Genomic DNA, 27,740 nt, shown 5'->3' with positions numbered 1-27,740 from the left:
TAACATTGTCCAGGTATGCTGAAGCATTCAGATTTCCTTTCACTGGAAGTAAGGGGCCAAACCCAACCCCTGAAAAAAGGCCCTCTACCATTATCCCTCCTCCACCAAACTTTACAGTTGGCTCAATGCAGTCAGGCAGTAACATTCAACCCAGACTCACACTTCTGGCGTGTCCGAATCCACTTTTGCTAGTTTATTGCCTGGAAAAACTGTCTGCGCACCTGGCGCATGGTCTAAAAGGGTTTCCCTATTCTCTTAATGAGGTGTGTTTCGGGCATAACATGCAATAAACCAATCAGAGTCTCATCTCTCATTCCCTTTAAAAGCCAGTTGTGCTCGCGCCATGGCGGATTCGCTATTTACATGGAGGAATTTGCAAGCGGAAAAACTGAACGCTTCTCTAGTGTGGAAACTGATCTGCTCGTGAGAGAGGTCAAAGCTGTGTGTGTGAGGTTAAAGCGCAAGCAGACCATCTACGGGGCGTGATTTTGTCACACCGAAAAAGGGGGCAAATTTGACAAGCTATAATAAATGATCTGGTATTTTGAGCTGAAATTTCACAGACACATTCTGGGGACACCATATATTTCTATTACATCTTGTAAAAAGGGGCGTAATATGTCACCTTTAAAAGTAATGTGTTAGTTTAGTTACTTGTAAAAAGTAATCTGATTATGTAATTCACATTACTGGTACCTGGTGATATATATATATATATATATATATATATATATATATATATATATTTACCAGGAAGGTCCCATTGAGATACAATATCTCTTCTACCAGTAGAAGATACCATCATATATATATACACACACAACATTGCATTTTTTATTTTAAGAGGCTTTTTTTATTTCAGAAGCTTTTCAAACTCACACACACATTGGTGGAGAGGAGACAATCAGTCAATATAGGGGATGATTAGGGAGGCCATGATGGACAAATCTGGCCAGGATGTCAGGGTTACACCTAACGAGTTAGCTCGAAGGGGAAATATTAATAATAACTCATAAATAGTCATGGTTAATTATTAATATTTGGGTCAGTTAATTGGATTAACCTGATGTAGCCAAATTAATATTACAATCAATTAATCAGTTCGTCCAACTAACTCTTTTGATTATTCATTTATTCTAAGAAAAGCATATCTTTCATGGCCACCGAAAAATTATTATTTCTCAGCATGTACAGCGCTTAGAGCATGTAACAAGATCAAGATCGTAAAATAAACTTTGTTGCAAGCAGAGAATCAGAACCAAATACATATTGTGCACAAGTTTTATTAATTAAATCACAAACATACCTAATCTAAACAAACATACATACAAGCACAGGTAAAATGGTGAGTGATATGGAACCGGAAACAGGAAATGGAACTATGGAAAAGATCTGTTTAACTATGAAAAGAACCATCAGCTTATCATTTCCAGAGCACCTCATTAAATGTATACTTGCATGGTCTGTGCAGTGGACACAGTTCTTGAAGTTCCTGGAAAAGGATGTTGATGGTTCGGTGAGTGTCAAACTTTGATGTTGCAATCGTTTTCTTCTCCGTTGGATGAAGAAGATATGATGAACTTGAGTGGTTTGTTTGACTCTGGTCTGGTTGAAGGTTTTCTCTCTCTCCATGAGCACATGGCTGAGCACATGCAGACCGTGACCTTCCGGCCCTGGGCCAGAGAGGCCACGCAGGCAACCAAGGAGAGAGGAAGTCAGAAGAGTTGATCGTTGCCCATTCAGTGATAGTAAGGTTGCAGTTTTCTTCTGAGTTGGATTGAAGAAAATACAGTCTGACTCCTTTGGGAGAGTGAAAGGATCACAGGCGGTGGTCACAGGGGGGGTCCCCACAGACATCAACCTGAAGAAGCAGCAGTTGAGACCAGAAGAGAAGAGAGAGGGTCACTGTGGATTTGTCTCTAATAAAGCCTGAGAAAGGCCCCACCTCTCCGGGTTTGCTTGACCAATGAGAAGGGTGGAATTTCCAAGCGGAAAGATTCCTCTGTGGTTGATTTATGAGTCTTTGTTCTAAGCGTGCTCATTTGCATGTGCAGCTGGATTGGTTTCTGATGACGAAACTAAGAAAGTTTCTTGTAATACTAATATGTTGCGCAGCTATCGGCATATCATATACACAATCATTTCGATCTTCAAAGTACCAATTTATAGAGACCAAACATGGTATAGGTGAGGTTACACTGACCGTTGGTTCTATAATAAAATACACAGTAAAAATTTAAATTAAAAACACTACACAAGACAGTAAATCATTCACACAATTTTCTGGGATGCATGTTCATTTATAGATCAGATTAATGCAGCAAAGTCTGTTTCGGTCTTCCCCATTGTCTCTGTCTTGACCAGTGACACATTTTTAACAGCCATAAAACCAACTTATGTCATCGTGGTCATGGTAACTAAGACCGTCTTGCCCTTGCTGGGGGGATGGGACCACAGATCCCAGAGTGAGTTTTAAATATTGTTTGTTAAACTATAACAAATACTTGTGTCTGATTTGTCTCAGTCGTTACACACCCCTACTCTTTCCAAAGACATCCTGGGATTTGTTGTGACCACAGAAGAGTCAGGACCTCAGTTTAACGTCTCATCCGAAGGACGGTGCTCTTTGACATTATTGTGTCTCCATCACTCTACTGGTGCATTAGGACCCACACAGACCACAGGGTGAGCGCCCCCTGCTGGCCTCACTAACACCTCTTCCAGCACCAACCTGGTTTTCCCAGGAGTCTCCCATCCAGGTACCGGCCAGGCTCAACCCTGCTTAGCTTCAACAGTCTTGGGCTACAGGGTGATATGGCTGCTGTTTAGGCTTCTCCGTGGTTATACTAAACTTAACAGGTAAGATTCTGAGTGGGAAATCTGTACAGCTGCTATAGAGTAATGGAAAGACTGCTTCTGTAAATGTGCAGGTGAAAGTGATCAGATGTGTGTTTGTAAGCGGATCAGAGAATGAAATCGATCCTCCGTCCCAGTCCAGCTTCACTCTAATCACCTTCAGTCTCTCTTCAACAGATAAATGTGTGCGAGCCATCAGAGGCGACTGTGACGTATACTGACCAGCCATATAACGCACACGCCACACTCCGGTGTCAAAGAACACGTCTCCTTTCCTCCGGTTAGATGCTGTCGTCACTCCAACAGACCAGCACGTGTTGTTCTCGACCTCCACATGCCAGCAGTGCTTTCCAGAGTTAAAGCCCTCAGAGCCCAGCACACAGTGATAATAGTCAAATCTCTCGGGATTTTCTGGATACTGTTGTGCATTAGCGCTGGATTTGACATGGGTCAGATCATCAGACAGGAACAGCAGAGGATATGCAGTGTTGGGGTCCAGTGTGACAGGAGCTGATGAGAGAGTACAATGGTCAGAATACACAACACATCACAGGCTTGACTTTTCTGGTGAGTTTAAAGGGGTGATTGACTATGATTTCACTTTTCTAACTTTAGTTAGTGTGTAATGTTGCTGTTTGAGCATAAACAACATCTGTAAAGTTACAACGCTCAAAGCTCAAAGCAAAGGGAGATATTTTCTTTTACAGAAATCGCCGTTTAAGGACTACAACAAACGGCTGATAGAGACTACAATGAGCTTATTCATGGATTAGTGACAACATTAACCCTAAAATGTACATAAACCCCGCCCCCGGAAACATGATTTATAGATTAACATGACAGAATATACTAATCAATGACTAGAAGATAGTTAACTACACATCAGCTGTATAAATTCATCAACTAACCATACAGAAACGTCCTATTGCTTCTACATGTCGTCACTTCTTGAGTCTCTCCAGTTTAGTCTGACTCCGGTTTGAACATAAAAGGCTAAAAGTTTAGAAATTTTCAGTGCGTGTGTGAGGTAATCTGAGCTGAATTTTTTTATTAATTTGCATTTAAAGGGACAGACACAAAAACAGTGCGTTTTTGCTCACCCTCAAAAAGTGACAATTTTAACGCGCTATATAAAAATATCTGTGGTATTTTGATCTGAAACTTCACACACACACTCTGGGGACATCAGAGACTTATTTTACATCTTGTGAAAAGGGCATTATACCACCCCTTTACATCCAATGTGTAATTATTGCCTGTGATACTGTCATTCAAACCCATACAAAACCCACTGATATGAACGATCTCCTGCATCTTCTCCCAGATGTTGAACCTCAGGTTCCCCAGGTGTTCTGGCACATTCATCAATGCTCCAGGAGGAATCCCTGGATCCTGCAGTGTGATCCGGGCTCTGCAATTACATTCAGGAGTTTTAAAAGACAGAACGACTGCACTGCAGAGAAAAGAGCAAGAGAACGCCTCACTTACCTTTCTTCTGAGAACTTGAAGTTCTGCAAAACACAAGAGGAGGAAATAAGCTTCATGTGTACACGATCAAATGTCTTATTTAACCCTCAACTAGCTGTCGACCAATCTTGATTTTTGATGCCAATGAAATTGCCGATACAATACTTTTCAGAGTGTCTATTTACACAAAGTGCAAAGAGCCCGCCTTGTTGGCAGAGGCTGTTTACACTAACTCCCACCATTGTGTGATTGAGCTAGACAAAATTATAAAAGAAACCCATCCGATAACAAGATCAATGGCGTGGAGAGTAAGGGGCCATTCACACAGAACATGTTTTTGTGTTCCACTGTGCTGCTTTTCCATTGATTTCTATGTAAATACGTGCTAGACGGATGCGTTTGACCTTTACGCTCATGTCTGCAGCGTCTCGCACGTCACACAGCACTCTAAAAACATGGCAAAAAGTTAAAAGTAGTAACGAAAAAAAAAGAAAAAAAAAATCTAATCCTTGCTGGGTTTGTGTGTGTGTGTGTGTGTGTTTTAACACTGCAAAAATGAGTTCTGCGTGAAAAAGTAGACGCTCGTCCTGATTTTGTAGAGTTAGTTCCTGTGTCAACATTTTTAGTTGATTCTGGAGCCTCATTCCTGTCTGAAAGTTTAGTCCTAATCATATAACTACTCCTAAACCTACTCATAAGTTATACCTAAAATCAGAGGGAAATGAGAGAATAACTGATGTAGAACAGTGTGAATAATACTGATGTTAGGTCAGGGTTCGGGTTAGTAGAATAAATTGACATGTACAGTAGTTGCAAAGTTACTGAATGTCTGTATGTTGGAGCATCAAAATATAGTGTTATCAGATATTAACCAGACAGTCTACTAATATTCTAATGAGGGTTAGCTGACATGTAGTTGCAAAGTTACTTATAGTCAGTAGAACGTTTAAAGTGGACTATTTCTGAAAACACTGCTATTTTTGTAAATAGCTGCCAATAGTTTTTCGTATACCATTTAGTTTCAAAATCCTACTTCAACACATCAACCAAACAGAAACACTTATATCAGTCGACCCTCAACCTTCATGAGTCACTTTAATGCCTTTATGCTTGATGGATACAGTGAAACAATATTGTATAGATAAATAGATTAATAGCCTACAGTAAAACATTCAATTGAAAATACTTCTTACTTGCAGAAAGGTCATGTTGGCAGCGTCTAAACCAGCTTTTATAGTTCTGACGTCGCTTGAAAGAGATTCTATTTCTCTGTCTATTTGTTCAATCCTTTCTTTCATCCTCCGACTCTTCTGATTCTCTTCCTCTACCAGTGCAGATATTCTGTGCGTCTCTTCATCTCGCAGGAACTGATGAAGCCGCTGGAACTCCTCCTGCAAGCGCCTCACGGTCTGCTGAGCCTGAGTCTGCAGTGTGAAATACAGAGCGTTTCTTCTGCCTGAACCAGTGTGAGAAAATCATCTAGAAAACATCACTCACCTTAATGTGTTGTGCTGTATCAGCAAATGATTGTTTCATTTCTTTAAAGCTCTCCAGTTTTTCTTGTAAATGTTTTAATGAGGTCTTCAATTCCTCCTGAAATACAATAAACAGTTGATGTTCAATTTTTTTTTTACGTAAAATAAGTTACTGAGGGGAAAATTGACATATTCACCCTTTATTCAAATATTATATAAAAAAAAAGTGTTTTGTAAAGATTTTGTAAGGATATTGTGTAGTTGTGCTTGTAGTCAATTATTTTATTTGTAATAATAATGCAATGAAACATGCCAAATTGTGACGACATCATTTTTGGCCAGGCTGTCATTCAAAGAAATTATGACCACAAGCAAAAACTATAGACAACCAATGAAATATTAAGGTTACACTTTATTTTAAGGTGTCATTGTTACAAGTACTTACTGTAGGGTTAGGGTTTGGTCGAGGGTTAGTTGCATGTAATTATGCATAATTTACTGTTATTACTATGGTAAGTACATGTAACATATGTAACAAGGACACTGTAAAATAAAGTGTTACCAATATTAATAACTGATTATGCTGTAGTCAATGTATGCTTTTTCCTGTGAGCTTTTTTTTCTATGCATTTTTTTTTTCTTTTGCTTAAATAAAATAAAACCTGTAGCAGTAGTTTTTTGCCAAATAATTTTGTCAGATGAATACCTTAACCAAGTTTAGTGTTTTGTTCTTGCATCATTTTTTATTCCATCATAAAAATAAAAATAAATATTTTCCTCATTTTTTGATGGTTTAATCGAACTCGTAGGGTCCTTAAAATCAAACATCCCCTCCGGAGTCCGGACAGCACTTTATAAGGCCACTAACTAGTCATATTATTCACTTCAATTTCACGAAATTACCCCTTTCAAAAAACTGTCCAAAAGAAACTGTTTTTGAGAGCATCTCCTGTTTAAATGTTCTGAACTAAGACAAGCATGTTGCACTACGCTAGAAACGTGTAGAGAGAAATGAAAGTGCGTATCTATAGCACGAATGATATTTCTCGTATTATTTATACGTCAAAAATAGTTTTTGCGTGCAAATGATACGCACTGTAAACCCCTTGGGTAGGATTAGGGGTGTGGAGTGCGTGCGTATTACACGCCATAAAGTGCGTATCATATGTAGCCTACGCAAAAACTATTTTTGGCGTATAAATGATACCAGAAATATCATTCGTGCTATAGATACGCACTTTCGTGGGATCGTGTTGGAAATACAGATGTTTTACCTTCAGAAGTGGAGCGACTTCATCGACGGGCCTGAAAGTGTGATTGAGGTGTTTCTCCGAGTCTCTGCACACCAAACACACAGGCTGTTTATCATCCAGACAGAAGAGCTTGAGCTTCTCTCTGTGCACTTCGCAGAGGAACACATCGGATGATGAAGCTCTCTTCCGGAAGAATGACTCGCACATGTTCCGCAATGCGAGATTATCAGGTGGAAGAAATCCCGTGAATCTTTTCCCGCAAACTGGACATTCCTGAACTCCTCGGTCGCTGCTGAACTGTTGAAAACAAGCTTTACACACACTGTGACCGCAGAACAGAAGCACGGGATGGGTGAAGATGTCGAGGCACACGGGACACTGCAGATCCTCCTCTGGGATTTCACTCAGAGAACTCATTTTCTATCGCAGTCTCTTTAGTTTTGCTTGGAAAAACTTCAGAACTATGAAAGCTTCTCTGTCTGTTTTCCCGGATATCCTTGATCCATTCTGAGGATCAGCCTCTAGCTTGATCATGTGATCATCGTTATCCACATCCGAGGTTAATGATTACTTCATAAGACGCTAAAGGCAAACTGACTGAAACTGAAATGGACTTTTATTGAGCTCTCTGTCTGTCTGCAAAAAGATATCCATGCCTTCTGTAAGCCAAACTTCATAGACCAATTATTTATTGCTCTCTTCTCAATTCAATTCCTTGAATTAAGAATTCACTGTCAGAATTGAGACTTCATTCTTATACAAATAAGGTAAAATTTACATGCACACTGATTTAGCAGTGCAATACAATGCAATAAATTTAAGGTGCAGAATAAAGTTTATGTTTTTGAAAGAAGTCTCTTCTGCTCACCATGGCGGCATTTAATTAATAAAAAATACAGTAAAAGCAGTAATGTTGTTAAATATTATGATTTAAAGTCATTATTTAAAATGGCTCTTTTCTACTGTAATATTATAAACTGTAATGTATTCCTGTGGTCAAAGCTGAATTTTCAGCATCATTACTCCAGTCTTCAGTGTCACATGATCCTTCAGAAATCATTCTAATATGATGATTCGCTGCTCAAGAAACATTTCAGATTATGATTAATGTTGAAAACTGTCGTGCTGCTTCATATTGTTCAGGATACTATGGAGGTAGATTTGTGTCTTTATTATTCAATCAAAAAAAAGGTTGCTTCAATCAAAAAATATATTTTCAATCAAAAAAACCCGTTTCAATCAAAGAAAAAAAGTGTTTGAATGCAAAAATATATTTGAGACTCAAAAAAATGCATTTGAACACTATTTTTTTTTGCTTGAAAATGGTTTTTTTGATAGAAGTGAAGGTTTTTTTGTTTGAAGCAACTTTTTTGATTGAAGTATTGTTGTTTTGTGTTTGGGCCATATTATGGGTAGGACATTTGTGTCTTTATAATTCAATCAAAAAAGAAGTTGCTTCAAACAAACAAAACATATTTTCAATAAAAAAATCACTTCAATCAAAAAATAAACCTTTTCAATCATAGAAAAAATGTTTTTGAATGCAAAAAAATATTTGAGATTCAAAAAATTGCACTTGAACACTTTTTTTTTGATTGAAAATGTTTTCTTTGATTGAAGTAATCTTTTTTGTGTTTGGACCATGTTATGGGTAGGACATTTGTGTCTTAATTATTCAATCCCAAAAAAGTTGCTTCAATCAAAAAAAAAACATTTTCAATCAAAAAAAAATAATTTCAATCAAAGAAAAAACTGTTTAAATGCAAAAAAAAAAAAAATCATTTGAAGTGTTTTTTTTTTATTGAACTTTCTTTTTTTTTGAATGAAGTGAAAAAAGTTTTGAAGTCGTTTTTTTTTTAAATCATTTTGACACAAACGTACCGCAGTGGGGGCGGGTGCTTCCCCATTGGTCAGACATGCTTGAGTGACAAGTGTCTACACCAACGACGTCTTTCTGACAAGCAAGTCATGGTCGCCACTCGCCAGCGAGCCAGGAAGCAGTGGTGGAGTTGTTGGTAAGTAGATAAAACCGTATTAAAATGATTGGTGTCACGTTATTAGCCTACTCTGTTTGATATTTCGATTAAACATACAGCTTGCTAACTTAGCTCACGTTGACTAATTTGTGTGATGGTGTTAGATATCTGACGCCTCATATTGTCAGGCAGGCTAGCAGGGTGCGCTAACGGCTAATTGAATTGTTTATTTCACTTAAGTAACGTTACAGAGGCTTGCTATGTGCTAGTGCTATATTGTGTTATAATACGTAACGTCATTAGTGGTCAAACAACAGTCCACAGGCCAACTGTTGCCCACAGCGCTGCCTGTTTAGCAGCAACAGGTCATGCAGAGCCTGAGTCTATCTTCTCACACAGCCCACAGGAGAGCCCCGCTCTCAAAATAACAGCATCTGCCTCTGTGTCTGCGAGCATTTGACTGTGATGGTGGGGAGACCACTACCCGTGAGCGAGAGAGAGAGCGGGACGGTCAAATAGCTGTAATCCTGTGGGCTGTGTGAGAAGATAGACTCAGGCTCTGCATGACCTGTTGCTGCTAAACAGGCAGCGCTGTGGGCAACAGTTGGCCTGTGGACTGTTGTTTGACCACTAATGACGTTACGTATTATAACACAATATAGCACTAGCACATAGCAAGCCTCTGTAACGTTACTTAAGTGAAATAAACAATTCAATTAGCCGTTAGCGCACCCTGCTAGCCTGCCTGACAATATGAGGCGTCAGATATCTAACACCATCACACAAATTAGTCAACGTGAGCTAAGTTAGCAAGCTGTATGTTTAATCGAAATATCAAACAGAGTAGGCTAATAACGTGACACCAATCATTTTAATACGGTTTTATCTACTTACCAACAACTCCACCACTGCTTCCTGGCTCGCTGGCGAGTGGCGACCATGACTTGCTTGTCAGAAAGACGTCGTTGGTGTAGACACTTGTCACTCAAGCATGTCTGACCAATGGGGAAGCACCCGCCCCCACTGCGGTACGTTTGTGTCAAAATGATTTAAAAAAAAAACGACTTCAAAACTTTTTTCACTTCATTCAAAAAAAAAGAAAGTTCAATAAAAAAAAAACACTTCAAATGATTTTTTTTTTTTTTGCATTTAAACAGTTTTTTCTTTGATTGAAATTATTTTTTTTTGATTGAAAATGTTTTTTTTTTGATTGAAGCAACTTTTTTGGGATTGAATAATTAAGACACAAATGTCCTACCCATAACATGGTCCAAACACAAAAAAGATTACTTCAATCAAAGAAAACATTTTCAATCAAAAAAAAAGTGTTCAAGTGCAATTTTTTGAATCTCAAATATTTTTTTGCATTCAAAAACATTTTTTCTATGATTGAAAAGGTTTATTTTTTGATTGAAGTGATTTTTTTATTGAAAATATGTTTTGTTTGTTTGAAGCAACTTCTTTTTTGATTGAATTATAAAGACACAAATGTCCTACCCATAATATGGCCCAAACACAAAACAACAATACTTCAATCAAAAAAGTTGCTTCAAACAAAAAAACCTTCACTTCTATCAAAAAAAACATTTTCAAGCAAAAAAAAATAGTGTTCAAATGCATTTTTTTGAGTCTCAAATATATTTTTGCATTCAAACACTTTTTTTCTTTGATTGAAACGGTTTTTTTTTATTGAAAATATATTTTTTGATTGAAGCAACCTTTTTTTTGATTGAATAATAAAGACACAAATCTACCTCCATAGGATACTTTTATGAGTAGAAAGTTCAAAAGAACAGCATTAATTTGAAATAGAAACTTTTGTAACATTATAAAGTCTTTACTGTCACTTTTGATCAATTGAATGCATCCTTGCTGAATAAGCATTAAAGGGGTCCTTGATTATAATTTCACTTTCTAACTTTAGTTAGTGTGTAATGCTGCTGTGTGAGCATAAACAACATCTGCAAAGTTACGACGCTCAAAGTTCAAAGCAAAGGGAGATATTTTCTTTTACAGAAATCACTTTTTAAGGACTACAACAAACGGCTGGTAAAGACTACAACAAGCTTCTTCCTGGTTTGGTGACATCACAAACCCTGAAATTTACATAAACCCGCCCCCGGGAACACGCAAACAAACGTTTGTCTGTGCGTTGCACATTTTACGGAGAACATCTTCCAGAAAAGAGTACAATGCAAGCTATACACAGCTTCTCCTGAAAGACGGAGCTGTTCCCATTTTGTCGAGACAATCTGTTGTTTGTGGATCACAACTTGTATGTCTTATTTGTAGTTGTGTTTTCTATTAACCTTTCCAATTATAAGCTTTATGTAGTTTTTATAATAGATGTAAACGAAGGGCAAAGCTCTGCCTCCGCTAGCGTGCTAACATTACAGTATTGATGTAGTGTTTACTGTAGCTTTTGTAAGACTGTTCACCGCCCATTAGGAAAATTGTGTTCGATTACTTGTTTGTTTTATTACTATAATATTATTATTATAACATTGTATAAGAAAAAAAAAAAAACATACCACTCTGAAATGTCCTGTGATCTGAGTAGAGCTCACGGTTATGAAGAGGCGGGACATTTCCCGAACACGCACTGCCAATCACAACACACTGGGCCAGCTGACCAATCACAGCACATTTCGTATTTCGGAAGGAGGGTCTTCATCTAACATTCAACCAGACTGGGAAGAGAAGATCTGTAATAATGTAAAATATGTGAAAAATAAGGCTTTTTTTGAACAATCAAGCATGAAAACATATTCTAGTACACCCCAAAAACAAAATCAAGACTTGGTTAAAGGGCATAATAGGACCCCTTTAATTTCATTCAACTTACTAACCCCAAACTTTTAAACTGTAGTATATGGAGAATGAAATTGTCAAATATCAATGTTATATACAATCTCTAAAAAGTACACAGGGTTGAGTTAAGTTGAAATGAACTATTTAGCCTAAAAAAAAATTAAATAAAAAATGCTTGAGTGAGTAAAAGGTGCTACAATTAATTGTAGTAAAGATCACTTATATGTCTTTTGCACTTATAAAAAGTATGATTTTGTCACGTTTTGGGTTTGTTCATGTCATGTTTCCATGTCTGTCATGTGATTCCGTTAGTCATGTGATCCTGCCATGTGTTCCCTGGTCTGATGTGTCATGTTGTCATTGGTTCATTGTTCACAGGTGTCCCTTGTGTTGTATTGTGTATTTAAGCCCTCATGTTTGCCATGTGTCTTTGTCAAGTATTGTTTCCTGTAAACACTGTTGTGTGAGTTCATGTTCATGTCTTGATCTTGAGTTTTCATGCCATGTCATGTTTTTATTTCATGTTTGTTAATAAACTGCACTTGGGTTCTTTACAACTTGCCTCCAGTGGATACCCTTACAGATTTATACCTTGGAAATCTCAGTACAATACAATTATTCAAGTACAGTTACTCAAGTACGTCACCTCCTGCGTACAATATAAAGTTCAATATTTATGACTAAATAGATTTAACACTGATTTTTGGTTCCTTTGCAGAGACGGTGTGGAAAAGGCTATTGTTTCAAAGAGTGGTTTATAAATCTATCGTAAAGCAAACTTTCATACATGAGGCTACAATTTTTTCATTTTAATGTTGAGCTACTACAGTATGAACAGCAAGAAGTATGTTATAGTCATACCCTCAAAATAGCAGCACACTTAAATAGACTGTGTCACATATTTATTTCCCTCTAACACTTGTAAACAGCTGGAGAACTTCTGTTTGAACAAGCGCTCATGTTGCTAAGAAGACAGTCCCAGTGAGCGGCCTTTCTGTTCATTCCCTCCAGCTGACTTATCTTATCTGTCAGTTTATGGAGGACTGTGGACTGAACGTCTCACACACTCAGACCAGAGTCCTGGATCTCTCACACGCTTACGGTCAAGCTCACAATGGCATGTGTTTGGAAAGTTATTCTTCTCAACGTTTTCATTGTCTCTGGTGGAAGTAACGTGTTGACAGGTATGTCTTCTAGTGTTTTAGAGGTTAGATTAACTTAAAATCAGTGCAGTGTGCAGGTGTTTTTTTAAGTGACAAGTTGTTTATTGAAGAGCAAAGCTTTCGGCAGTGTTTTACCATTATGAATTTATTTGAGCATGATATAATGTTTAATTTAAACATGGAAGAAATAAAGCTGATTTTAAGACGGTGTGAAGCAAACGTGCAATGAACACTTAAACTTGGTTATGCAACTGCTAGACTACAGTACAGTTCAGTGAAGTATATTACAACTGGAATAAAAAATCTATTAAAAAATGGTAGAATGCCTCCCACTAGCATGCTATGTGGACATTATATGGTCAACAAATACTGTTTTATTTGTATTTATTATAAAAAAAAAAAAAAATTAAATAGTTTGATTTATTATTTATTATTAGAAAAATATTGCAAAATTATTTATTTAGCCTACTTTTTACCTACATTAGTGTTCAAAAGTGATGTCCGGCCTAGGAAAATGTATCAAATATTATTAAAAACAAAGTATAGTCCATGCAAGTTGTGCTTGCAGTGCAGTCGATTGTTTTATTTGTAATAAAAACGCAATCAAACGTGCCATATTGTGCCAACATAATTTTTTTTGAAAGAAATGATGAACACGTGCAAAAATAAGAGAACATTTAAAATGAGATTTGTAGTACCTCAAATGCTCAGTATATCACCAGCCTGATTATTATATCTATGATAATTATGCACTTGTTTGCCACAGGTAATTTCTGGCACATCTCAGACTTCCACTGGGACCCCTCTTATGATGTCGGGAGTAGCTCGGCATCAAAATGTGCTTCTAGTGGAGGCCGTCCGACCCCGAATGCAGGCACATTTGGGGATTATTCTTGTGACTCCCCGTGGACTCTGATAAACTCATCAGTGCACGCCATGAGAGAGATCCTGCCAGACCCGGACTTCATCGTTTGGACGGGGTATGAGCCACATGCCCTCTAAACTCACACGACTCTACTGATGCAAGTTCCCATCACCCTGATTCCCTGTAGGATTTGGCTTATTGCGGAAACCAACAAATGTTTATGATTCATGTACTATTGTTCATCACGATAATCTTGAACTTTTAAGCCTAAATACAATCGGCAGATTTTACGAAAGCTAAAGTAGGCTCAACTACATCACGGTCATTTGTTAAAGTAGGCTCAACTACATCACGGTCATTTGTTAAAATGCAACTCCTTTCTGGCCTACAAAAACGTCCTCCCATCAGCACTCCATTCAGTTTTCACTGATTTTAAATTAGCACAATAGATTTTCAACATTATGGGCCCTATCATACACGTGTCGCAATGCAGCGCCAGGCGCGACGCAAGTGTTTTTTGCTATTTTCAGCCTGACGCAGTTTTCATTTTCACGTCCTGCACCACATTGTTTAAATAGCAAATGCATTTGCGCCCATCTGTTCCCCCATGGGCTGCTGGTCTGAGAACGAGTGTGTGTTCAGGCGCATTGTTGGAGCGTTGCTATTTTGAGGAACTGAAATAGACTGAGCCATTGACCGACTGAAACCTGGTCTAAAGTCAATGGCGGTGTATTATTATTATTATTTTATAGTTATTTAAAGGGCACATTAGTAATATGACCCTATAGGCGGGTCCACAACGCACGTACACTCTGCTTATTACACACACAGTGCAGCAGCACACAAACATGCCAAATATTAAAAATAAAAGGATTCCAATCGAAAATATTAATATTGTGTACATAAAGATATGGTGGAATCCGGCTTGTCCCGTAGATGGTCTGCTTGCTTTAACCTCACACACACACACAGCTTTAACCTCTCAGTTTTTCCACTTGCAAATTCCTCCATGTAAATAGCGAATCTGCCATGGCGCTCAACTGGCTTTTAAATGGAATGAGAGAAGAGACTCTGATTGGTTTATTTCACTTTATGCCCAAAACACACTCATTACTCATAAAGAGAATAGGGAAACCCTTTTAGACCATGCGCCGGGAGCGCCGACCATTTTTCCCATCGTTAAACTTGCAAAAGTGGATTCGGACACGCCATAAGTGCACGCGTTAAAATAGGGCCCTGATAGTCAAATGTCAAAAAAGATTTTTCAGGCTTTTAAAGCAAAGTTTTGGAAGCAAATATAACATGTGTATGCATGTAAAATGATTATAGTAAGAGAAAATCAGCCAACAAGGGTCCAGTTCACACAACGTTTAGTGTATGATAGCCTTCAATCCCCATTCTTCCATAATATTATTATTATGGGGAAAATAACAATAATGAAGAATGAGTTGGTGTGTTAAACATTTTACTTATGTACTTTCTTTTGACTGAACTTTTCCACAGAGATGATACGCCTCATGTGCCCAATGAGCAGCTGGGAGAAGAACCCGTCCTGAGAATAATCGGCAACCTCACCCACATCATAAAATCCGTCTTTCCTAGTATGTGTTTCATTAGGCCTATACTAAACTAAGTTTTTTTTTTTTTGGTTTATGAAATTCATTAGGGCCCGAGCACTGATGGTGTGAGGAGGATAATACACAATAGGGTATTGGATTTGCTCTGTTTATTATTGTACATCTGTATTTCTTTAGAAACCAAGGTGTATTCTGCGATGGGAAATCATGACTACCATCCAAAGAGCCAAATGCCTCCAGAAAAGAACAACATTTATGAGCAAACAGCAAACCTGTGGCACGACTGGCTGCATTCTGCCTCGAAAGAAACCTTTAAAACAGGTACAGACTAAAGCAGCTCATTATCAGCAATACACTGACACAAAACAGACTAGAAGATGAGTTTGGTTGAAGAAGTATGTTATATTAATTGTATTATATCATGAATGTTAACACTTTACAATAAGGTCACATTAATGCATTAACATTAAAGCTGCAGTCTGTATCTTTTTTGGGTTAAAAATTATCCAAAATAATTTTTTGAGCAGGTACATAACCAGCCAGTGTTCAAAACTCTCTGCTTGCCGTAGCTCGACTCAAACCGGTAAGCTTGTAATAATGTTTTTAACTCCAGTGGTACTGGTGGATTTCTGCGGGAAATTCGAGCATGTCTTTGCATCATTACGTCACATCTGTCCACATGAAGAAGAGTCTCGGCTAGTAGGCTATGAGTGTGAGGATGCTGGAGGTGGAGATTTATAGCCTTTTCTCACTGCACTGGATATAATTACACTTATCAATTTGATGGTGGAGGTGGAGATTTATAGCCTTTTCTCACAGCACTGGATATAATTACACTTATCAATTTGATGGCGGATCCAGAAAGGTTCAAACGACAATCAACGGTGACAACTGGAGATTCACCCGCTGTAAAATGCAAAAGACTTCGGACTTCGGAGTGGCTACAGAAAAAAAGAGACTGCAACCCTGACGGCCCATGCGAAAACAAGGATAAATATCGGAAGGGCATTAAATGTAGTCACGCAGTGCTGATGTTGTTAACATTAACAATTTGATAACAAAGTATAATTTGCACGATTTGACGTGATATGATAAGCAATCATTAGATTTAATCAGCGTGATTTACTGCTATGCTTTTTTCCCCTTAGTTGGTCAGAAGTGGATGTTACTTGCTCAGATTTCACATTTTCCAGTGAAAATTCTTATGCTGGTCAAACTTCCAAAAAGTAGAATCTGTGATTGTGAATGCCAGGGTCCACACCGGCGGCGACTGACAGCCGCACATTCTCCTCAAAACACTGGATTCATCCGCGCTGTGCCGAGCCGGGGCACAACCCTACGGTGGCCCAGTAGTGCACAACACAAGAAATTTAAAAAGCAAACATAAGTTCACAACATAACGAAATGAATCCACAACACAACGGAAATGAGCCACAACAACTGAAAAATGTACAACACAACGAAATAAAGCTACCAGTGCATCCCTAAGGGAACGTCTGGCAATTCCACCAAGTGGTTAAAACGTATAATTTATTATAATATAATTTGATAAATAAAAATAAAAACCATTTGGTGAATTACAGAATTACAGGAAGGTATTGGCACAATTTCACCTGTAATAAGTCAGTCTGATCACTAGGAATCGACCACAAGCTTTGGGACATGAAAAAAACAAAAAAAAAAACCTTTAGGTGAATTACAGTAGGCCTAATGTTTTTATAAAAAAACTAATTGTGTACTGTGCATATAGGGAGCTATTGGCACAATTTCACCTGTGTAAGTCAGTCTAGTTAATAAGACCTTTGAAACATAATAAAAGAAAAAAAAAAACTTTTATTATATTACAGAAATTTCCTAAAAAAAAGAATTGTTTACTGTAATAAAGGGAGGTATTGGAAAGAAATCAGCTGTAGTAAGTCAGTGTACTACCAATACAATCAAGCTGGATTTTGAACATGTCTGTTTTTGAATGTTAAAAGAAATTTTAATTGATACAAATTATACGTTTTAACAACTTGAAAGAATTGGCGGACGTTCCCTTAGGGATCAAGCGCTGGTAGCGCGTCAAAACATTCTAGAGTATAAATATGCAGCTATAATATAATGCACATAGGTGATTTTGAATTAATAAATGTCGATATACAGTGGTTAGCTACATACTGTTAAAACTAATAGTGGTGTTAATTTTTTTAGACACAGTGGCATGGAAAACTAACTTTATCGCGCTCCGAGATCCCTCTAGTGGTCGGGGGCATTTCCGTTGTGTTGCGGCTTTATTTCGTTGTGTTGTACATTTTCCGTTGTGATGTGGCTCATTTCCGTTGTGTTGTGAACTTATGTTTGCTTTTTAAATTTCATTGTGTTGTGCACTACTGGGCCACCGTACAGCCCACGTCAAGTTGACAATTCCACGAATAACTGCAATTGCAGATTTCGAACACAGATGGCGACAAAGAGGAAAAACTACGGATTGCAGCTTTAACTAACATTGAGCAATTCATTTGTATTTATTAATCTTTGTTAACGTTATAGATTATGCAAATTAAACTGGTCATTGTCAGTTCATGTTAGCTCAGGTCCATTAAATAATATTATGTATTAGTAAATGCTAGAATTAACATCAACTTTAATCATTAGTTAATGTTAACTAATGTTAACAAATGGAACCTTAATGTGGTGTTACCATAAATTATGTTATTTTGTACTAATTATATAACTTTAAAGGATATCATGTAATAATGCGTGTTACTTTTCTGTCTTTCACAGGTGGATATTACACAGAAAAGTTGCTGAATCAAACTGGCTTCAGAGTCATGGTGCTCAACACAAACCTCTATTACGATCAGAACAAACTGACAGAAAACATCAAAGACCCTGCAGACCAGTTCAGCTGGGCTCATAAAGTGCTTCAGGACGCTGCCAAAAATAATGAGAAGGTCACTATATATATAGCGAGGGAGCTAAACCTTCAGTTCGGTCCTTTATCCACGTATTGTGTGATTCTTTGCTCTGTTTTACAGGTTTACATTATCGGCCATGTCCCTCCAGGGGTTTTTGAGAAGAAGCGAGATAAGGCCTGGTTCAGAAAGGAGTTTAATAAGCTCTACATCGATCTCATTCAGAAGCACAGCGCTGTTATACTGGGCCAGTTCTTCGGTCATCACCACACTGACAGCTTCCGCATGTTCTACAGCTCTAAAGGTACTGCAAATTCTGCTGTATTTTCTGCATCTTTTTGGACAAATTGGCCATGAAATGCAAAGCATTTTTCTCCCCTTTATTATCCATGCATCATTTTCATTTTTCTTGCCACAGTTGCCTTTGGCTGGCACACTAGGGACTAAAGATATTAAGTACTGTGTACAATGTGTTATGGACAAAGCCATCGAAGAACCATTTTTGGTTCTCCAAAGAAGCTTTCAGGGATCTCTTCTTAAAATAACCTTTTTTTATTCTTAGAGTGAATAACATTTATCATATATATAATATGAACATACACTCACCTAAAGCATTATTAGGAACACCATACTAATACTGTGTTTGACCCCCTTTCGCCTTCAGAACTGCCTTAATTCTACGTGGCATTGATTCAACAAGGTGCTGAAAGCATTCTTTCGAAATGTTGGCCCATATTGATAGGATAGCATCTTGCAGTTGATGGAGATTTGTGGGATGCACATCCAGCGCACGAAGCTCCCGTTCCACCACATCCCAAAGATGCTCTATTGGGTTGAGATCTGGTGATTGTGGGGGCCATTTTAGTACAGTGAACTCATTGTCATGTTCAAGAAACCAATTTGAAATAATTCGAGCTTTGTGACATGGTGCATTATCCTGCTTGAAGTAGCCATCAGAGGATGGGTACATGGTGGTCATAAAGGGATGGACATGGTCAGAAACAATGCTCAGGTAGGCCGTGGCATTTAAACGATGCCCAATTGGCACTAAGGGGCGAGTGTGCCAAGAAAACATCCCCCACACCATTACACCACCACCACCAGCCTGCACAGTGGTAACAAGGCATGATGGATCCATGTTCTCATTCTGTTTACGCCAAATTCTGACTTTACCATCTGAATGTCTCAACAGAAATCGAGGCTCATCAGACCAGGCAACATTTTTCCAGTCTTCAACTGTCCAATTTTGGCGAGCTCGTGCAAATTGTAGCCTCTTTTTCCTATTTGTATTGGAGATGAGTGGTACCCGGTGGGGTCTTCTGCTGTTGTAGCCCATCCGCCTCAAGGTTGTGCGTGTTGTGGCTTCACAAATGCTTTGCTGCATACCTCGGTTGTAACGAGTGGTTATTTCAGTCAAAGTTGCTCTTCTATCAGCTTGAATCAGTCGGCCCATTCTCCTCTGACCTCTAGCATCAACAAGGCATTTTCGCCCACAGGACTGCCGCATACTGGATGTTTTTCCCTTTTCACACCATTCTTTGTAAACCCTAGAAATGGTTGTGCGTGAAAATCCCAGTAACTGAGCAGATTGTGAAATACTCAGACCGGCCCGTCTGGCACCAACAACCACGCCACGCTCAAAATTGCTTAAATCACCTTTCTTTCCCATTCTGAGATTCAGTTTGGAGTTCAGGAGATTGTCTTGACCAGGACCACACCCCTAAATGCATTGGAGCAACTGCCATGTGATTGGTTGATTAGATAATTGCATTAATGAGAAATTGAACAGGTGTTCCTAATAATCCTTTAGGTGAGTGTATATCATATGTATAACAATAATCTAAAGAACCGTTTGCGGAATGGAAAGTTTGCATGGATGTTAAAGGCTCTTTATGGAACCATCGACGTCGATAAAGAACCTTTTTAACTCTTTCCCCGCCAGCAATTTTGATCAATGTTTTTTTCTGTTTTGATTTATATGCTGTTTAATGTTGATAATCATGTTATTTTACATATGCATATGATTGCATATAAATGGAAGCTTGTTTCCGCTCCGAATAAAAAATAGAAAAAGTAATTACGACTTTTTATATCACAATTATTTTTTGCTCTCAGAATTGCATGTTTATATCTCGCAATTCTGACTTTATAACAGGCAATTGGGAGATATAAAGGCAGAATTGCATGACAAAGTCGGAGTTGCGAGAAGAAATGTTGCGAGACAAAAAGTCAGAATTGTGAGTTTATATCTGACTTTATAACACACAATTGTGACTTTATATCTCTTTTGGTGGGGAAGTGTTTTCTAACAAATAACGAAAAATTCCGTTCGGCGTGGAAAGAGTTAAGAGAGTATATAAGTATTATGCCATGGCTACTTTCAATGAACTCCTGAGATAAACTGCTTAGGGGTGGGCGATATGATCAAAATATTTAAAGGGTTAGTTCACCCAAAAATGAAAATTCTGTCAGTAATTACTCACCCTCATGTTGTTCCAACCGCGTAAGACCTTCGTTCATCTTCGGAACACAAATTAAGCTATTTTTGATGAAATCTGAGCCATGTTTCACTCCTCCATAGGCTTCTATGTGACCGAAACTTGCTGGCCCAGAAAAGTTATTAAAGAGATCGTTAATATAGTCCAAGTGACTCCAGTGGCTCAATCTTAAGTATATCAAGCGAAGAGAATACTTTTTGTGCGCAAAAACAAACAAAAATAACGACTTTATTCCACTATTCATTTCCTTCTCTCTGGACCTCTAGTTGGTTCGCGTAGTGTTTTTGCGCAGCGCGTCTGTGTTACACGTCACCACGTAGGCTCACTATTGGCCGACGCCGGTCATGTGTGTGTTGCGTGATGACGTGCAACACAGACGCGCAGCGCAAAAACACTACGAGGCCCAGAGAGAAGGAAATGAAAAGTGGAATAAAGTCGTTATTTTTGTTTGTTTTTGCGCACAAAAAGTATTCTCGTCGCATGATAAACTTAATGTAGTGCCACTGTAGTTACTTGGACTATTTTAACGATGTTTTAATAACTATTCTGGGCCGGTGAGTTTCGGTCACACTGGAAGCCTATGGAGGAGTCAAAATTCTGTAAGATTTCATCAAAAATATCTTAATTTGTGTTCCGAAGATGAACGAAAGACTTACATGGTTGGAACAACATGAGGGTGAGTAATTACTGACAGAATTTTCATTTTTGGGTGAACTAACCCTTTAACCCCGTCATTTATATGCACCACTTAACCATGTTAGTGACACACATAGCCAAATAGTAATAGACTTTTTTTTTTCACCAAAACTGAACAAAATCTGGTCTCATAGTTCTCAATAATAACACCACATAACAAATTAATAACCCAAATAAACGATATAGAAAACCTCAACTGCTTGATAGTTACATAGGTATTTTAGCAGTTTATTAAAAGTTGTTTATATAGTCCATCCTACTTTACCAACATACATAAAGTATACTCATGTAAAGAAATATGTTCTATATAGCAAATCTCAACTGTTTGAATGCTTGAAGAATATTATCGTCCAGCTCTTATCTGCTAAATGTGACAATAAGCCATGAAGATAAGATATTATGAACATTAACTCCATGACTTTCTGTAAAGCTGGTTTGGAACAATATGCACTATACAAACACAGGGGTTGGACAATGAAACTGTTAAACCTGGATTCAGACCACAATCATTTATCAGGATGGTGTAGAGCCTCCTTTTGCAGCCAATACAGCATCGATTAATCTTGGGAATGACAGATACAAGTCCTTCCCAGTGGCCAGGGGGGTTTTGAGCCGTTCCTCTTCCAGAACAGTGTCAGGTCACTAAATGATGCTGGTGTAGGAAGATGTTTTCTGACTCGCTCCTCAAAAACACCCCATAGAGGCTCAATAATATTCAGATCTGGTGACTGTGCAGGTCATGGGAGACGTTCAACTTCACTTTCATGTTCATCAATCCACTCTGTCACCAGTCTTGCTGTGTGTATTGGTGCATTATCATGCTGATACACTCTTCAAGGTACAATGTTTGAACCATCAGGTGCACATGGTCCTCCTGAACAGATAGTCCTTGGCAGTGATTGGCAGATAGTCCTTGGTAGTCCTCGGCAGTGATTGTATTGATCCATCAAGCTCAGTCAGGAATGCCATGATATTGCAGCTCAAACCATCACTGCTTCACTCTGAGTCGCAACAGTCCTGGTGTTGAGCCTCTTTAGGCCGTCTCTAACTCCCACGAATGTGGGAAAGAAAGTGAAGGTGGACTCATCAGATAGCAATACACGTTTCACATGTCCACAGCCCAAGATTTGCACTGTTGGCACCAATGAAACTGACATTTGAAACACTCACTGCGCTAATTAGGTGCTGAGACCTATACATCAATACAAAAATGCACAAGGCCTAAAATATTTTATTGCAATCAGGAGATAAAGATAACAAACATTTCGGCGCTTTGCCTTCATCAGTGTAACAATTTCACTTATTCTCAATGACTATATAGAAAGCACGCTGCAGGTCTTCAGGTGATCGTGGTCATAGTTAAACTATCCAATAATCAGTCCACAGACTCCAGTTTAAGTCCATCTGGAACAGTAAATAATGATTAAAAACAATGTTGGGAACGATTACACATCAGGGAAAAATGCCATATATAAACATCATCTGCTTAAACAGTCAAATAAACAGTTCATAGACTCAGTTTAATTCCATCTGGGACAACAAATATACATGATGGGAACAATAACACATCAGGCAAGAAATGCTGTTCATAAGCAATGTGCCCATATAAAAGAAACAACCAAACTTGGTTTGTGAATGAAACATCCATTGGCACGAGTGACCAAAGGTTTGGCGGTATCAGCTCGACCATGAATATCGACTCCGTGGAGTTTCCTGATGAACAGTTTTGGTGGAAACAGGAGTCGAGGCGCACATTTAAGCTTGGGTTTTATGGGTTTTTTTGGATACAATCCGGGTTTATATCTGGCTCTCTTTCAGACAGCTTTCTCTTGCGTCGACTGTTACTCCTGTTGGACGTGGTTCATCCTCTGTGGCTGTTTGCCCACATTACCCTGGATACTATAGCTCTCGATACGCCACAAACACTTGCTGTCCTGGTCACAGATGAGCCAGCGAAACACGCACCAACCTGAACTTTGATATGTCTCCCATTATGTTACGTGGTTTGCAATATTTTATGTACAGCTGTGCTATTGCTCTGTTAATTCAGCCTTCACACTCCCCAGACAGCAACATAGTGTCGGCCCAGATCCGGCCCACATCTGGTGCACTGATTCCACACGGCCCAGGGGTCTCATTTATAAAACTGTGTGTAGGATCCTTACTAGAAGTGTACGTGCGGCAAAAAATATTCAGACTTATAAAACCGTGCGTACGCCAGAACCTGCGCAGAATTCACTTTATAAATCCCAGTCAGCGCAAGATTGTGGCACAAGCATCTCCTCCCCGAAATAACCATATATGGAGATTACAACACCCAGTTTTATCCTCATCTGCATATCATTTGCATATATTTATCCACGTGATAACGTTTAACGCATTAGGAAAATATGAGATACGGATGTGCCGTTACATTACATTGCAAAAAATCATTTAGTAGCCTATCCTCGCCTTGTTTTTGAATAAATAAATCAAATTGTATAAAATACATTTCCGAGAAAGTTTTTCTCAATCTGGACAAATAGTATTTTTAACTGCTTCATATTTTTAATGGAAGCAGATATTATGCAGTTCTGCTATCATGAGCTAAGCAATCCTCGCTGTAGTTACAACATTAAAACACATTGAAAAGTTTTCAACAGCATTGCGTCCACTACAAATATTTCTATTTATTAGAATGTAATTTTTTTTTTTAAACTTCTCGGTAATGATTTCATGTAATTTAAGTGCTTAACTCTATTAATGAGAATGGCATATTTAATCTAAATGTGAATATCAGATGTAAAACATAGTTTAAATCATTCTTTTATTTATTTAAACTGTTATTGTGAACATGCACTGTATTTATGATTAGGACTCATAATGAAGATTTAAAGTGGTTTTCCTTCATCTGCCATCAGTCCCTCAGATCACTCATCGTCTTCAAAATGTTCGTACGCATCGGTCAGAGTTTGTGTGCAGGTGCGCAAACTTTCCCATCAAGTTTGTTTTTATAAAGCACAACATATGCGTCGGAAGTGGCGTACGCCTCTTTCAGGGCCCGTTTTGTGCGACGCAACGGTTATAAATGAGGCCCCAGATGTGGGCCGGATCTGTGCCGACACTATGTCGCTGTCTGGGTCTGCTCTACTGGTGTAATGTAAAATCAGAGAGGATTGGTGCAAATATATAGGCGGGAAACCACCAACACTATATTGGCCAGTGTTTCATTTTCATTGTCCAACCCCTGTAAAATTGACTTTAGGCTTTACTAACTTTTCAATATCCTTTTACACAGGATCTCCAATAAGTGCGATGTTCCTGACACCAGGAGTTACGCCCTGGATAACAACACTACCTGGTGTGACAGATGGCGGAAATAACCCTGGAATTCGCATCTTTGAGTATGACACCAAAACACTAGTGATCAAGGTAAGATGCATCCACAAGGAAAAAATCTGTATTTATATGACAAACCAAAATTTATTCAGACACCTTCAACATTTCTCACATTATCACAGTTTATTCGCTATAGTTTAGAAAATGGTGATAAAACATGAGAAGAACTCAGAGTTATCAAATCAGTTGATATTTCACTGGTTTTGTCCATCCTTCTGTTAGACTGTCTCACACATGAATTATGTTGAATATCTGTCAGCTGTTAAATTTAACTACACAATTAGATAATACCAGTTTAGCTCAACTAATCACCAAGCAATGCTTCATTGTGTTCAGTCTGTGGTGTAAAAAGGTCGCATTAGCAATTAAAGAAAAAACACTTCAGCAAAACATGCTCAGCTCAAAGTGTCTGAATCATTTTTGGTCCTAAATTTGTATAAATGTTACTGGTAGTCACTGTATGAAGACTTTTGGGGTATAATATGTCAGTTTACTTTATTTTGTTATCCTCACTTACATACATGAAATAGTGTCCTGCACCCACTAGTAAAAAAAATATAAAAAATAATATCTGGTGTTTGAATAATTTTTGGTTAGTATGGAAGCTTGTTTCCAATTCTGACTTTATAACACATAATTGCGAGTTTATATCTCGCAATTCTAAAGACTTTTTAAAAAATGTTTAATACTTTTTAACACGCAATTGCGACTTTATATCATGCAATTCTGACTTTATATCTCCCAATTGTGACTTTATATCTGGCAATTGCGACTTTATTTCTCAGAATTTCGACTTTATATCTGGCAATTGCGACTTTATTTCTCAGAATTTCGACTTTATATCTGGCAATTGCGACTTTATTTCTCAGAATTGCGACTTTATTTTTATTTCTCACAATTCTGACTTCATATCTCGCAATTCTGAGAAAAAAAGTCACAATTCTGACTTGATATATTGCAATTGTGAGAAAAAAAGTCAGAATTGTGAGATATTCACAATTCTGACTTTTTAAACACGCAATTGCGACTTTATATCATGCAATTCTGACTTTATATCTCCCAATTGCGACTTTATATCATGCAATTCTGACTTTATATCTCCCAATTGCGACTTTATATCTGGCAATTCTGACTTTATATCTCCCAATTGCGACTTTATATCTGGCAATTGCAACTTTACTTCTCAGAATTGCGACTTTATATCTCGCAATTGCGACTTTATTTCTCAGAATTTGCGACTTTATATCTCGCAATTGCAACTTTATATCTCAGAATTGCGACTTTATTTCTCACAATTCTGACTTGATATATCACAATTGTGAAAAAAAAAGTCAGAATTGTGAGATAAAAAGTCGCAATTATTATTATTTATTTATTATTCAGTGGCGGAAACAAGCTTCCATAGGTTTGACTCTATATGACAAACTTTAAACATATTTAAACTTCTTTTCTTGGTGTTTTGCGTTCCTAAAGGATATAGTTACCTACTATCTGAACTTGACGTACGCAAACATGGCGCATGCGCGCTGGGAGAAGGAGTACCGTCTGACGGAGGCGTTTCGAGTGCCGGACGCCTCTCCTGCCTCCATGCACCGCGTGATGGAGCGGATCACCAGCGACAAGTGTTCTCTGCAGAAGTACTTTGAGTTTAACTCGGTGGGTTACGACCTGACGGAGTGCCACGCTGACTGCCGCGTCGATCACGTGTGTGCGGTGAGAGAGGTCGACTTCGAGGCCTACGAGCGCTGTGTGCTGAAGGAGAGTGGATCATCTACAGGACCAGTGCTGTTGACTCTGCTTCTGTCTCTGATGCTGAGTCTGCTGTGTTTGAACTGAGCACAGCACAGCACAGCATCATTCTCATTACATTATCCCTCCAGACTGGTGTGTGAATGACATGTTCTCACCAGTATTTAAAGTAGATTAATAACTTTACTGTTTATATACTTGGGGCCAGATTTACTAAACAGGGCAAATTAGCGTGAGAGAGCAATCCCATAAAAGCACTGATGGAAGTGTAAAGTTCTGCTCTTGATTTACTGAAGACGAGCGAATGAAAGAACACAGACTCAGCCGGATCATGACCAACACAATCCACCAAGATCAGCACAAACTAGCGTCTGGTGTAAGACCTGCTTTTTTTGGCCGGTAAATAATGGTGCAAATACCAGTAAAGTGACGAGTGCAAACCTTAGTAAATCACCTTGAATGATTCCTTTAAATTCTCTCCTCCCATACATTTTACTCTGAAAGGGAAACTCCTACAAATGCATGTGTAATAATATCAGCCCCAAAAATAACCCTGTCCACACCTTTTCAGCGCTCATTTTCACTGCGTGTCTTTAGTAAAGCCTGACCCCAACAAATGAGGGTTTGCGCTGGAGCTGTTAGGAAATCTGGCCCCAGATCTATTATGATTTGCTTATTTTTATTGAACAGTCTAACCCCAAAATGAAAATGCTGGCATCATTTATTATTTTATTATTTATTAATGTAATTTTTTGGACCCCAACAGAAATTTGGAGTGACATGAGAGTTAATAAATGACAGAATTTTCATTTTTGGGTGAACACTCCCTTTAAAGTCGGCTTGAACCTGAAGTTGTAAAAGTCTTTTCTTTGTACATTTTTCTTAATAACCTGTCTGTGGTGAACACAATAGCAATACCAGTAATACCATCTTGTGTTTTTTATAAAGCTTTTGTCTTAAAAAAGGCAGTTGCTATCAAGTGTCTAAATGGGACTACAGAGGTTGACGTGTTGTGTGGTGTTGTCATGATGGAGGGAACCAGTGTGATGCAAACTTAGGGGTTGGCCTATAAAAACACC

General features: G+C 38.3%; 2 protein-coding genes across 2 annotated transcripts; one reads left to right on the top strand and one right to left on the bottom strand.

Moving 5' to 3' along the window:
- Positions 1-1,267: 1,267 nt before the first annotated feature.
- On the bottom strand, positions 1,268-7,930 carry LOC311276436 (E3 ubiquitin-protein ligase TRIM35-like). The gene is made up of 6 exons (XM_084386086.1): positions 7,073-7,930; positions 5,821-5,916; positions 5,517-5,747; positions 4,345-4,367; positions 4,149-4,267; positions 1,268-3,366 (listed from the first exon to the last, which is right to left on the bottom strand). The coding sequence occupies exons 1-6, from the start codon at positions 7,466-7,468 to the stop codon at positions 2,789-2,791; spliced, it is 1,443 nt and encodes a 480-aa protein (XP_084242212.1). The 5' UTR covers positions 7,469-7,930; the 3' UTR covers positions 1,268-2,788.
- A 4,895-nt stretch (positions 7,931-12,825) lies between these two features.
- On the top strand, positions 12,826-27,488 carry smpdl3b (sphingomyelin phosphodiesterase acid like 3B). The gene is made up of 8 exons (XM_084385720.1): positions 12,826-13,022; positions 13,768-13,981; positions 15,370-15,467; positions 15,621-15,764; positions 18,210-18,379; positions 18,464-18,644; positions 24,812-24,945; positions 26,386-27,488. The coding sequence occupies exons 1-8, from the start codon at positions 12,953-12,955 to the stop codon at positions 26,746-26,748; spliced, it is 1,374 nt and encodes a 457-aa protein (XP_084241846.1). The 5' UTR covers positions 12,826-12,952; the 3' UTR covers positions 26,749-27,488.
- Positions 27,489-27,740: the final 252 nt, after the last annotated feature.

The sequence above is a fragment of the Rutilus rutilus genome (genome assembly GCF_951802725.1).
Source record: "Rutilus rutilus genome assembly, chromosome: 17".
NCBI lineage: Eukaryota > Metazoa > Chordata > Actinopteri > Cypriniformes > Leuciscidae > Rutilus > Rutilus rutilus.
This window is presented reverse-complemented; position numbering and strand designations above follow the sequence as displayed.